This window comes from Ranitomeya imitator, chromosome 6 (genome assembly GCF_032444005.1).
Source record: "Ranitomeya imitator isolate aRanImi1 chromosome 6, aRanImi1.pri, whole genome shotgun sequence".
NCBI lineage: Eukaryota > Metazoa > Chordata > Amphibia > Anura > Dendrobatidae > Ranitomeya > Ranitomeya imitator.
The window spans coordinates 51,181,460-51,194,901 of record NC_091287.1 but is presented as its reverse complement, the minus strand read 5'-3'; the positions used below and the strand labels follow the sequence as shown (position 1 = coordinate 51,194,901).

At 41.1% G+C, this 13,442-nt stretch overlaps 1 protein-coding gene across 6 annotated transcripts in view; it reads left to right on the top strand.

Moving 5' to 3' along the window:
* Nucleotides 1-13,442, top strand: part of EPC1 (enhancer of polycomb homolog 1) — a 218,719-nt gene that overhangs the window by 178,184 nt on the left and 27,093 nt on the right. For all 6 annotated transcript variants that reach the window (XM_069729661.1, XM_069729663.1, XM_069729664.1 and 3 more), the window contains 9 exons: nucleotides 487-646; nucleotides 879-1,024; nucleotides 1,117-1,323; nucleotides 2,204-2,352; nucleotides 3,567-3,711; nucleotides 3,997-4,167; nucleotides 4,934-5,023; nucleotides 5,147-5,295; nucleotides 5,474-5,826. In XM_069729661.1, the coding sequence (XP_069585762.1) occupies nucleotides 547-646; nucleotides 879-1,024; nucleotides 1,117-1,323; nucleotides 2,204-2,352; nucleotides 3,567-3,711; nucleotides 3,997-4,167; nucleotides 4,934-5,023; nucleotides 5,147-5,295; nucleotides 5,474-5,826 (1,510 nt within the window). In that variant the 5' untranslated portion in view covers nucleotides 487-546. The remainder of the gene's footprint in view (nucleotides 1-486; nucleotides 647-878; nucleotides 1,025-1,116; nucleotides 1,324-2,203; nucleotides 2,353-3,566; nucleotides 3,712-3,996; nucleotides 4,168-4,933; nucleotides 5,024-5,146; nucleotides 5,296-5,473; nucleotides 5,827-13,442) is intronic.

The window sequence follows — 13,442 nt, the reverse complement described above, 5'->3', positions numbered from 1 at the left end:
AGAGGTGTACCCCTCTTTAATTTGGCACCTTTTCTGCTTGATAAATCAGTGATGGTGGCCTATATGCAACTACATCAAGGGTCTGTGTACGTTTAGCTTTGAAGTGGGGGTTAGTAGTGTCTTGCCTCTCGGTTCCCCATGAGTCAGCAGAATGAATTGAAAACCGTACTTGTTTTGCTGCTGGTGTTTCTGGATCTCTAAATCGACAATTTTATATCTCCACAATGTGATTGTGCATCTGTCACCCAGCAGTAAGAAGTGTGGCAGTGACTTCTGACTGATGATAGTGATACCCTTCTTATTTCCAAAGCTTTACTAAAGCGATTCCCTGCTTAATTATTAAAGCACTGTAACTTCTTACTTTCTTTATCTGAGCCCCAGTGAGTGTATAAATGGCTTCATATATACTAATTTGTAATCCTGTTCCTTGTTGTAAATTGTACTAGAAGGCAAATTAGAATGTAATATTCTCTGTTCTGTCCCTAGGAACATCATCTCCAGCGAGCCATTTCAGCACTGCAGGTATATGGAGAGAAGCGGGATAACATGGTTATTCCAGTACCGGAGGCAGAAAGTAACATCGCTTATTATGAATCTGTGTACCCAGGGGAATTTAAGATGCCAAAGCAGCTCATTCACATACAGCGTAAGTACTCCGCTTTCTTCGTCTAATGACTTTCTTACTGTTGTGTATAAGTTGGCTGTAAATTTATTCATTCGTTGTACTATAAGATATTTCAATGTTTAATATTTAGAGCACTTGTTTTATTAGACTAATTTTCATTTTTATCTGAATTGCTTGTGATCACAAAAGCATAAGATGTTTTAATCATCCAGAAAAATGATTATCTTACATTGGTGTGTATACTCTTTTTCAGCTTTTAGTTTGGATGCCGAGCAGCCGGATTATGACATGGATTCTGAAGATGAGATTTTTGTAAACAAACTTAATAAGAAAATTGAGATTTCTCCTCTTCAGTTTGAAGAGATGATTGATCGATTAGAGAAAGGCAGTGGTCAACAGGTAAGTTATCTGATGGATTTCATTCTCCAGGGATAAAAGATTTGATTTTGTATAAACGCCTAAAAAGTAAAGAGAGTTTTTTTTTTCTTTAGCCAGTTAATCTCCAAGAGGCCAAACTGTTGCTGAAGGAAGACGATGACTTGATCACGGAGGTTTACGACTATTGGATCAAGAAAAGGAAAAACTCTCGCGGCTCCTCTCTTATACCAGCAGTGAAACAGGAGAAGCGGGATGGCTCCAGTACCAGTGATCCTTACGTTGCTTTCAGAAGACGTACGGAGAAGATGCAGACACGGAAAGTAAGAAAAACGTTTTAAAAAGGAAAAAAAGAAATATATATATTTTTTCAGTTCCTAGTAAATTGTATAGATTATTTTTTTATCTCACAAATGCACTGCCTATAGAAAACTGTCAATGCAGCCAATTATAGTCTTGTGTGATCAATATGTTATAAAAGTAGGTGACTGAAGCACAATTGAGAACACAGTTAGGTCTCATTCAGATGACTGTTTTTGTTTTTTGCTTTTTTTTAATGTTCATGTTTTTCATGGATATAACATGCACTTATTATAGTCTATCGGGCTGTTCATTTGACCAAGCTACGCCAAAAACAAAACTATCACGGAGACACCGGTTTATGAAAGCTCAGCAATCGGGGAGACACCCTGACCTGATCTGATTCAATTTTTTTGCATAATAGACATCTGAATGAGTCATTATTTTAATGTAAATCTCCAAATAAAAAAAAAACATTAAATTATTGATATAAAAACTAGCCCAACGAATTAACCCTTTAATGACTTTTTTTTTTTTTTGTGCGCTATTTTGTTCTTTTCCTCCAACCTAGACTCGTAACTCCCACCACCACCTCGACTTTAGCCATATTGATAATAGGTCGTTAAGGGGTTAAAAATAAAAATGATGCCATTTGAACAACATACTGAATTTGTAAGGTTTTTGTGAAAGACAAGTGATATAAAATATGTTTTGGTATTAGGTAGTACATTGTTGATCAATTATACCTCTATAAAACGTTGATCATTGCATTTTTCAACCTGAATTTACATTTAGGAGAATATATTTATACATTCTCAGCTCCGTGCTACTCTGTGCATAAGTTTGTTCTGCATTTCTTCCAAATGTTTTTTTAAAATAATATTTCAACTTTATTTTACACAGAATCGAAAGAATGATGAATCTTCTTATGAGAAAATGCTGAAGCTACGTCGTGACCTTAGCCGAGCTGTAACGATACTAGAAATGATAAAACGGCGGGAAAAAAGCAAACGTGAATTACTGCATCTAACACTGGAAATAATGGAGAAGAGGTCTGTATTTTTTTTTTGTTTTGGTACAGTAGTGATGCTATGGATATTTGTTCACCGCTTGACTAATGCCAGGAGGCAGGTGGCCAGTAGTGCACCTGGAGATTTTCCACTGACTTCTAATTTAGAAGCATCAAATCCATTAAAGGGAACCTGTCACCTGAATTTGGCGGGACTGGTTTTGGGTCATATGGGCGGAGTTTTCGGGTGTTTGATTCACCCTTTCCTTACCCGCTGGCTGCATGCTGGCTGCAATATTGGATTGAAGTTCATTCTCTGTCCTCCATAGTACACGTCTGCACAAGGCAAGATTGCTTTGCGCAGGCGTTTACTATGGAGGACAGAGAATGAACTTCAATCCAATATTGCAGACAGCATGCAGCCAGCGGGTAAGGAAAGGGTGAATCAAACACCTGAAAACTCCACCCATATGACCCAAAACCAGTCCCGCCAAATTCAGGTGACAGAGTCCCTTTAAGTGCTTGATAGTTAAAAGCTAGGTAAATTCATCAAAAAGTTAAAAACCCACTGTTTGTAAAGGTAACCATTAGCAACTCCAAGTAATTAACTGGTAAAAAGGAATGTTTACTGACGTGTTGATTGGCTCTCTGCCTCTACTCCCTGCCTGACACTTGATAGTACACATTGTCACATTATGCATGCACTCTCATGGCTTGTGCTGGAGTACATCACAGCCTGTATTTTCAGCTTCTTTGTAAGATGTCCAGGAGCATGGAACGAGCTTTGACTGTAATAAAGAAACTGTTAAACTAGCTGGCATGGATCCATAAGGGAGGAGGAGGGCAGACAGGGCACAGTTAGGATGACTGAAGCTTGGCATGGGGTGGCCACATCCCCTGAGCTGTGACATAGTGTGTTAGAAGGGAGCAATAGCTCTGAGAAGATGAGCCACCGTCAAATTCAATAGTCGGTACTGTCATGACTAGATACAGCACTATGGATGTCGTCTTCATAAAGTGTGTAAAGCTATATCCATTATATGGATATAGTCTCCCTGGAGATGTCATCTCCCTGGAGTGCCCCATTAATTAATGGGTATTTAGAAGGCTTCCAGATGACAATGTTCCTTAGGCCAGCATTCGCTTTGCGTAGGCTGCTGCATGTGAAGGCTCTTAAGTTTTTCATTTTATGAATGATGTGCTTGCTCCTTTTTGATGTTGTAATATAATTTATTGCATTCATTGTTTTATTTTCAGGTATAACCTAGGTGATTATAATGGAGAAATCGTGTCAGAGGTAATGGCACAACGTCCGCCATTGAAACCCACCTACGCCATCCCTATCATCCCTATTTCTAGTCCGTTTAAACATCAGGATACAATAGAAATTAAGATTAACAAGGTAAGACCAATCCGTTATGTTATATTGCTCATCCTATTTGTCCTGCAAAAATCTTAACATCATGTAGATGGATGCAGCTATAGCAAACTGGAGGAAAAGCCTCCAATGGTAACCTTGCATGTTGCATTCAGATAACTTTTTTATTTCTGATAAAGTTATTAACCAGGGTCTTGGGTATCCTCATTTAAATTGTTATTGCTTTTTTTTTCTGTTGTTCATATAGTTTCCAGTTTTTCACGATTTACCTATCAGTTTGTTTTTTTTCCCATCTTTAATGACTTCTAGCCAGAGAAATCTGATGTTGTACGACCGAAGCGTAAATATGAGAAGAAGCCCAAAGTCTTACCCTCATCTCCTGCTGCTCAACAGACAAGCCCTGCTGCACTGCCAGTGTTCAATGCTAAAGATCTGAATCAGTATGACTTTCCAAGCTCTGATGATGAGCCCCTCTCACAGGTATCTTAGAATCACTGGAAAACTTGTTTAGTTAACGGCTGTACGTCATTCAGGCTGCTAGTAACAGTGAACCCCTGTATTTCATATAGTTCAAAGTTAATGGTTCATACATGTGTTTTACTAGTAAGGGTATGTGCACACGTTGCGGATTTTGCTGCGGATTTTTCCGCAGCGGATTTGGAAAATCGGCAGTGCAAAATCACTGCGGTTTTCACTGCGGATTTTCACGCGGTTTCTTCTGCGGATTCCTCTGCGGGTTTTCAACTGCACTTTCCTATTGGTGCAGGTTGAAAACCGCTGCGGAATCCGCAGAAAGAAGTGACATGCTACTTCTTTTTTTCCCTAAGCGTTTCCGCGTGGAATTTTCTGCAGCATGTGCACTGCGGTTATTGTTTTCAATAGGGTAACATTGTACTGTACACCGCATGGAAAACTGCTGCGGATCCGCAGCGTCAAACAAAAACCGCAACGTGTGCACATACCCTTTAGGTGCCAAATCCTTCTTGTAACTGTAAGGGTATGTGCACACGTCAGGATAATGTATGCGTTTTTAATGAGTTTTTATAGCGTTTTTACCGCGAAAAAACCTGAACATGTGCACATAGCCTAAATCTGATATGCAGTTTCGTCATCATGTAAAATACATGTGTTTATAAATGAAGGTACAGCATATTATGGGTGTATAGGTATGAAAGCCAAGGGCTGAATTTACATTTGTTTTCCAATTGAACATAGTTTTAATGTTTCTGCCCTTCTGTCTTGTAAGGTCATGTCTGGTTCATCAGAAGCCGAGGAAGAGAATGATCCAGATGGTTCCTTTGCTTTCCGTAGGAAAGCTGGCTGTCAGTACTATGCTGTAAGTAAAAAGATTAAGCTTTGTTTATTTATATATGAATGTCTTTTGCTTTAATAAAAAAAAAAAAAATGTTTTACTTTGTCCTAAATATATGTATTTTTTTTTCCTTTTCGTCATTTTTAGCCACATTTGGACCAAACTGGCAACTGGCCATGGTGTAGTCCAGAGCAAGGAGGATTAGGAGACATTCGCTATAGATACTGCCTCACTACCCTCACGGTTCCGCGCAAGTGCATTGGATTTGCACGAAGACGGGTTGGGCGTGGAGGAAGGTGAGTTGCTGTGTTTCAGATTTTTTTTTTTTTTTTTAAATGCAATTACTTACGGACACTTTTGGTATCTGTTAGTTTAAATTCAAAAACTTGGAAGCTGCTTTAACTCAAGTGTGTTTCTGTATTTGGCTCTATTTTGCTTTTCTAAATGGATTTTTTTTCTCGTCATCTTTTTCAGGGTACTTCTTGACAGAGCGCATTCTGACTACAATAGTGCTTTTCGTCAATTGGATGTTGACATGCTTTCCTCTCCAGAACACACTTCAATCAACTTATTTGCCAATACCTCAGAAACGAATACCTCGGATAAATGTTTCTCTAAAGACCTCAGCCAGATATTAGTCAATATAAAATCACGTAGGTGGCGCCATTTTAGGCCTCGGACAACATCCCTACATGACAGTGACATTGTTGACATTTCCTGTAGAACGTTTCACAAGGGTATAACACGAACAGGCACAGCACAACCTGGGACCCAGACTTGCAGTACCTCGACATCAAGTAAAAGTAGCAGTGGTTCAGCACACTTTGGTACGTGGTCCATTGCCTTGTTTATTCTCTTGATTACATGGGAATACCTCTCCAGGAATGAATGGCAACATGTGTATTGTAGGTGTTTGTATAAAACTCATATTAGGCCATTTGCAAAACCTGTTTCTGTTCATGCTGCATTGCATGGTGTACAGTAATCACATGAAGTTAAAGAAGTAACAATTCTCTTTTAAGTGATCTGTCATTGTCTAGCTAAATTGGGTTGTTAAAAGTATAGTTGATGTAATCTTGTGTAGTGAGCTTAAGATGGTTTGGAAGCGGGTCGAATAGGAACCTCTATGACTGCGTTCACCCTTTGTGGTTTTCTGCTACAATTGCAATAGAAAAGCAGTTTTTTGCAGCAATTTTGAAAAACGCAAATGGGATCAGAGCCTAAAGGTCACAATACATTGAAGATATTTCTTGATTAAGATTTTTAGCCTATGTGTCATTTCATGGATATATTATTAATGGTCAGAACTTTTGTGATCTCCATTTGGATTTGTTTTATTTATTAAACCTAAAAAGGCACCTATTGTTTTATACACTTTTGACATGTCATAAGTTTCAATTAGTGAAGATCTGATTTCTGAGACCCCACCAACTACTAAATTGACTTGGCATAAGTGATCGACAGAGAGCTATTTCCTGCGTTGACTTTGCCCAGTCCCAGCAATTGAAACCTGCACTGCAACATAATACACAAAGAGAAAACTCTCTCCAGCACTCAGGATCTGCTAAGGGAAATCTAAAGTGATCGAACGCTGATATACTCTAATGACCAATTTGCTAGAGAAATTACAGTGCTCAGAAGTTTTATAAAGCAATAGTTCCACTGTAAAGTGTACGTGTGTGTGTTTGTATGTATGTATCTATTTCAAGTGTTTATTTCCGTTAATGTTGATTATGACTTACAGCCAATGAAAACCCAAAAGTCATTATCTCCAGTAAAATAGAATAATTAACAAAAAACACCTGTAAAGGCTTCCTAAGTGTTTAAAAAGGTCCCTTAGTCTGTTTCACTCGGCTCCATCATGGGGAAGACTGCAGACTTGATGGATGCCAAGAAGTCAGTCATTGACACACTCCACAAGGAGGATAAACCACAAAAAGCTATTGCTAAAAAAGCTGGCTGTTAAGAGTGCTGTATCCAAGCATATTAATGGAAAGTTGGGTGGAAGGAAAAAGTGTGGTAGAAAAAGATGCACAAGCAACCAGGATAACCGCAGCCTTGAAATGATTGTTAAGAAAAGGCCATACAGAAATTTGGGGGAGATTTACAAGGAGTGGACTGCTGCTGGAGTCATTGCTTCAAGAGCCACCACACACAGATGTATCCAGGACATGGGCTACAAGTGTCACATTCCTTGTGTCAGGCCACTCTTGACCACTAGACAACGTCAGAAGTGTCTTACCTGGGCCAAGGAGAAAAAGCACTGGACTGTTACTCAGTGGTCCAAGGTGGTGTTTTCAGATGAAAGTAAATTTTGCATTTCATTTGGAAATCAAGGTCCCACAGTCTGGAGGAAGAGTGGAGAGGCCACAATCCAAGCTGCTGGAGGTCTAGTGTGAAGTTTCCACAATCAGTGATGGTTTTGGGAGCCATGTCATCTGCTGGTGTAGCTCCACTGTGTTTTATCAAGACCAAAGTCAGCGCAACCGTCTACCTGGAAATTTTAGAGCACTTCATGCTTCCCTCTGCCGACAAGATTTTTGGAGATGGAAAGTTCATGCTCCAGCAGGACTTTGCACCTGTCCACACGGCCAAAAGTACCAATACCTGGTTTACAAGCAACAGTATCACTGTGCTTGATTGGCAGCAAACTCGTCTGACCTTAACCCCATAAAGAATCTATGGATTATAGTCAAGAGGAAGAGGAGACACCAGACCCAACAATGCAGACGAGCTGAAGGCTGCTATCAAAGCAACCTGGGCTTCCATAACACCTCAGCAGTGCCACAGGCTGATCGCCTCCATGCCACGCTGCATTTATGCAGTAATTGATGCAAAAGGAGCCCCGACCACGTAATGGGTGCATTTACTGATCTTACATTTCAGTAGGCCAACATTTCGGATTTTAAAATCATTTTTCAAGCTGTTATAAAGTATTCTAATTTACTTTGATAATGACTTTTGGGTTTTCATTAGCTGTAAGCCACAATCATCAACATTAACAGAAATAAACACTTGAAATAATCACTCTGCTTGTAATGACTCTATATAATATGCGAGTTTCACTTTTTGTATTGAAGAACTGAAATAAATGAACTTTTTGATGATATTCTAATTTTGTGAGAAGCACCTGTGTGTGTGTGTGTAATATATTGAAAAAAGCCCTTTTTCTCCTTTTATGGACTTGGGCATACCGCTGAGGAGGCCTGAGCACCCGCCTATGTAGTGTTGTGCGGAGACAACCATTGATTGCTCAGCTCTGGCACAAGTTTATGTATACAGTATAATTATATCATTTTATAGAAGGGGACTGTAGTGAGATTTCTGGTGTAGGTGACCCCACAACTCATCCCAGTTCCATCCATTGTGTTGGAGCTTGGAGAAACTGGTGTGAGAATGCCAAAAGTTGTTAATTTTTGACTCCTCAGAGTTGTCCCTAAATTTTAAGACTTTTTGAAGCTTTTACGCCAGAATTTTGTCGTGAAAACTTTGACGAATCGGGGCCATAGTGTGAGAGTATTAAAAGACTGTTTTCTACAGTGGAGGAAGGTGTCCTGACTTTTTTTTTTTCTGTTTTGTTTGAGACTTGGCATAGCTGAGCCTTTTCCACTTGTGTGTGGGGGGATAGAAAGTAAATGTGATTGTACATTGAACTGTTCATATCTAGAAGATGTGAAGTCCGTTTTGCAAATAGTGCAAGTTGTGTGTGTGTATATGTATATATGTACGTGTATATATGTAATATATATATTTATAATGATAATTCTAAGGCCATGTTCGCACAGTGCGTTTTTTTCTGCGGAACCGCAGCGTTTTTGCCGCTGCGGTTCCGCAGCTGTTTTCCATGCAGGGTACAGTACAATGTACCCTATGGAAAACAGGAACCGCTGTGCACATGATGCGGGAATCGGGAAAAAAAGCCGCGCTGAATAGCCGCGGTAAAAAAGAAGTACCATGTCACTTCTTTTTTCGGAGCCGCAGCGGTTCTGCACCTATAGACCTCCATTGTGAGGTCAAACCCGCAGTAAAACCCGCAGATCAAAAATATATCTGCGGGTTTTATTGCGGTTTGTGGTGCCGAACCGCTGCAGCAGGAAGTGCGGGGAAGCGGGCGGAAGTGCGTGGGCGGAGTGTGGCTGCCCCGATGCCCCCCCCCCATGCTCCGATGCCCCCCCCCCCCGTGCTCCGATGCCCCCCCCCCCCCCCCCCGTGCTCCGATGCCCCCCCCTCCGTGCTCCGATGCCCCCCCCCCCCCCCTAATCTCCCCCCCTTATATTTACCCGGCCTCCCGGTGTCCGTCCGGCCGTCTTCTCCCTGGGCGCCGCCATCTTGCAAAATGGCGTGCGCATGCGCAGTGCGCCCGCCGAATCGGCCGGCAGATTCGTTCCAAAGTGCATTTTGATCACTGAGATAGGTTATATCTCAGTGATCAAAATAAAAAAAAAATAGTAAATGACACCCCCCCCTTTGTCACCCCCATAGGTAGGGACAATGAAAAAAATTAAGAATTTTTTTTTTTTTTTTTTCCCACTAAGGTTAGAATAGGGGTAGGGGTAGGGTTAGGGTATTTTCAGCCATTTTAACCCTAAAAAACTTCCTAGAAAACACACAGACTCTGCATAGAAAACTGCATCAAAAAACGCACCAAAAAAGCACCAAAAAAAAGACCTGAGTTTTCTGCAAAGAGCTGCGGTTTCAGTCCTGAAAAAAAAAGGATGGAAATCAGGAACGTGTGAACATACCCTAAGGGTATGTGCACACGATGCAGATTTAGGCTATATTCACACTTAGCGGTTTTTACCGCGGAACCGCCGCGATTTTGATGCTGCGGGTCCGCAGCAGTTTCCATAGCGTTTACAGTAACATGTAAACCCTATGGAAACCGCAAACCGCTGTGCACATGCTGCGGGAAAAACCGCGCGGGAACGCAGCGGTTTACAACCCGCAGCATGTCAATTCTTTGTGCAGAATCGCTGCGATTCTGCACCCATAGGAATACATTGAACCGCTTACTTCCCGCATGGGGCTGTGCCCACATTGCGGGAAGTAAGCGGATAATGTGCGGGTGGTACCCGGGGTGGAGGAGAGGAGACTCTCCTCCAGGCCCTGGGAACCATATTTAGGGTTAAAAAATAAAAAATCTGGTTATACTCACCCTCTGATGTCCGGAGCTCCTGGGCGCTGCACGCGGCCGTCCGGTCAGAGTTGCTGTGCGACCAGGACCTGCGGTGACGTCGCGGTCACATGACCGTGACGTCACGAAGGGTCCTTCTCCCACAGCATCTTAGGAACCGGACCGCCGGGTGCAGCGCCCAGGAGATCCGGACATCAGAGGGTGAGTATAACCAATTTTTATTATTTTTAACATTACTATTGATGCTGCATATTGCTGCATATGCAGCATCAATAGTATAGGCGGAAACCCGCAGCGGAACAAACCGCGATAAATCTGCAGGGAGAACCGCAGTTGTTTTGCCCTGCAGATTTATCAAATCCGCTGCGGGAGAACCCGCAGGGACCCGACGCAAGGTGTGAACATAGCCTTAGTGCAGAACTGCAGCAGATTTTTCTGCTGCAGAAACGCAGCAGAACTGCACTGTGATTTACAGTACAATGTAAATCAATGTGAAAAGAAAAAAGCTGTGCACATGGTGCAGAAAAATCTGCGCAGAAACGCTGCAGATTTCAAAGAAGTGCACGTCGCTTCTTTTGTGCAGTTCTGCAGCGTTTCTGCGCAGATTTTTCTGCACCATGTGCACAGCTTTTTTCTTTTCACATTGATTTACATTGAACTGCACAGAAACTGCACAGAAACTGCATCAAATCTGCAGATGCAGATTTAGTGCAGAAAATTCTGCACCACATTTCCTGCGTGTGCACATAGCCTAAGACTTTCTGTTGGTGTGTTGTATAGTACTAGATAATCACATTTTCCAATACAATTCTGGAGGTTATAGTTTTTGGCATTTACCCTAGTGGAGGGGTGTTGTTGTTTAACCCCTTTCTTACCTCGGACGGGATAGTACGTCCGTGGTCAGATCCCCTGACTTGATGTATGCTCCGGCGGTGAGCCCACATCAAAGCCGCGACATGTCAGCTGTTTTGAACAGCTGACATGTGCACGCAATAGCTGTGAGTGGAATCGCGATCCACACGCTGCTATTAACTAGTTAAAAGCCGCTGTCAAACGCTGACGGCGGCATTTAACTACCGCTTCCGGCCGCGCGGCCGGTGATAAGTGCATAGCCAACCCCGTCACATGATCGGGGGTCAGCAGTGCGTCGGCATAGTAACCAGAGGTCTCCTTGAGACCTCTGATTGCTGACGCCGGCTTGCTGTGAGCGCCACCCTGTGGTCGGCGTTCATAGCAAGCCTGTAATTCAGCTACATAGGAGCGATCATCAGATCGCTGCTATATACCAGAGCCGATCAGGCTATGCCAGCTTCTAGCCTCCCATGAAGCATGGCAAAAGTAAAAAAAAAAAAAAATATGAACAACAAAAAAAAAAAAATATATATATATATATATATATATATATATATATATATATATATATATATATATATATATATATATATATATATATATATATATAAGTTTAAATCACCCCCCTTTCGCTCCATTCAAAACAAGACAATACAAATAAAATCAAATATACATATATTTGGTATCACCGAGTTCAGAATTGCCCGATCTATCAATTAAAAAAAGGATTAACCACCTTGATGATGGTTGATGGGCTCACACTATTTGGCCAAATTCTGTGCAAAGCGTCTCTCAAATATTTTTCCTAATGTTCAAAAGCCATTTTGCTATTCATATTTTATGTATTTCATATTAGACATGCTTTGGCACGATAGAGTGCAACCCTTTTTTGTATATGAACTCGTAATGACCTGGAGAATCATAATGGCAGGTCAGTTTTAGGATTTAGGCTTTGTGCACACGTTGTGGATTTTTCGCGTTTTTTCGCTATAAAAACGCCATCAAAACCCGTACATTATGCATCCCATCATTTAGAATGCATTCCGCAATTTTTGGTGTACATGATGCGTTTTTTTCTGCAGAAAAAACCGCATTGCGGTAAAAAATAATAATCTTTATTTTTATATAGCGCAAACATATTCCGCAGCGCTTTACAGTTTTGCACACATTATCATCACTGTCCCCGATGGGGCTCACAATCTAGAATCCCTATCAGTATGTCTTTGGAATGTGGGAGGAAACCAGAGAACCCGGAGGAAACCCACGAAAACACGGAGAGAACATACAAACTCTTTGCAGATGTTGTCCAGGGTGGGATTAGAACCCAGGACCCCAGCGCTGCAAGGCTGCTGTGCTAACCACTGCGCCAAATAAATCATGTTCATTAGTTCTGTGGATGTTTCGTGTGTTTCCCATATTTAATGCATTGGGAAGCTCTGGAAAAAAAACGCGAAAAAAAAAGGGCCAAAAACGCATGCGGATTTCTTGCAAAAAATGTCCGGTTTTGCTCAGGAAATTTCTGCAAGAAATCCTGAACGTGTGCACATAGCCTTAGTGAACCTAGCAAAAAAGACAAACAAAAAACACGCATGAGATTGCACTTTTTTTTTTTTTGCAATTTCACTGCACTTGGAATGTTCCCCCCATTTTCTAGTACAAAACATGGAAAAACCAATGGTTTCGTTCAAAAGTACAACTCGTTCCGCAAAAAATAAACCCTCACGTGGCCATATTGACAGAAAAATAAAAAAGTTATGGCTCTGGGAAGGAGGGGAGCGAAAAACGAACACTGAAAAATGGAAAATCCCAAAGTCATCAAGGGGTTAATTCAAGTGTTACAAGCAGTTTTTCGTGGGGGTGGGATTAAAAGATATCGCTACTAGTTCTATTCCAGAAGGATGAAATCTGTCTCCAGTGCCCCCTGTAAGAGACATCTACCCGATTAGCGCTCTGAAGCATGTCTCAGTATGTTGGCCAAACTAGTGTCTCCTCCAAAAGGAAGAGGCATACATCTGTTGGCATCTATTTTACTACTGAGCATGTACATACAGTGCAGCACAGATTCATCTGTACTAAAAGTCCAGATCCTTACATCAGAAACAGACATTTATAGGAAATTTCATAATTTTCCCAAATTCTTATGAAAAAAAAATCTTTATTTAGACAATTAATAAGAACATCAGACAATTCGAGTAAAAAGGAAGACTATAAAAAGTATAATTAAAAAAAAAAGGCTAATTATATAGTAATTAAGTAGTAAACCAACCTTCAAAAGTTCTAGGTATAAGCAACCAAGTACAAATAAAGCCCAGTCATTGATATATGCTCATACTATGCACAAGAGCTTATAGTTAAGACCTAAAAAATATAAATATACATACAACAGCCACATAAAGTGCCAATCATTCCTGACCCCAGATTGTAGTATAAGGCCATGTGCACACGTAGGCCGGTCCT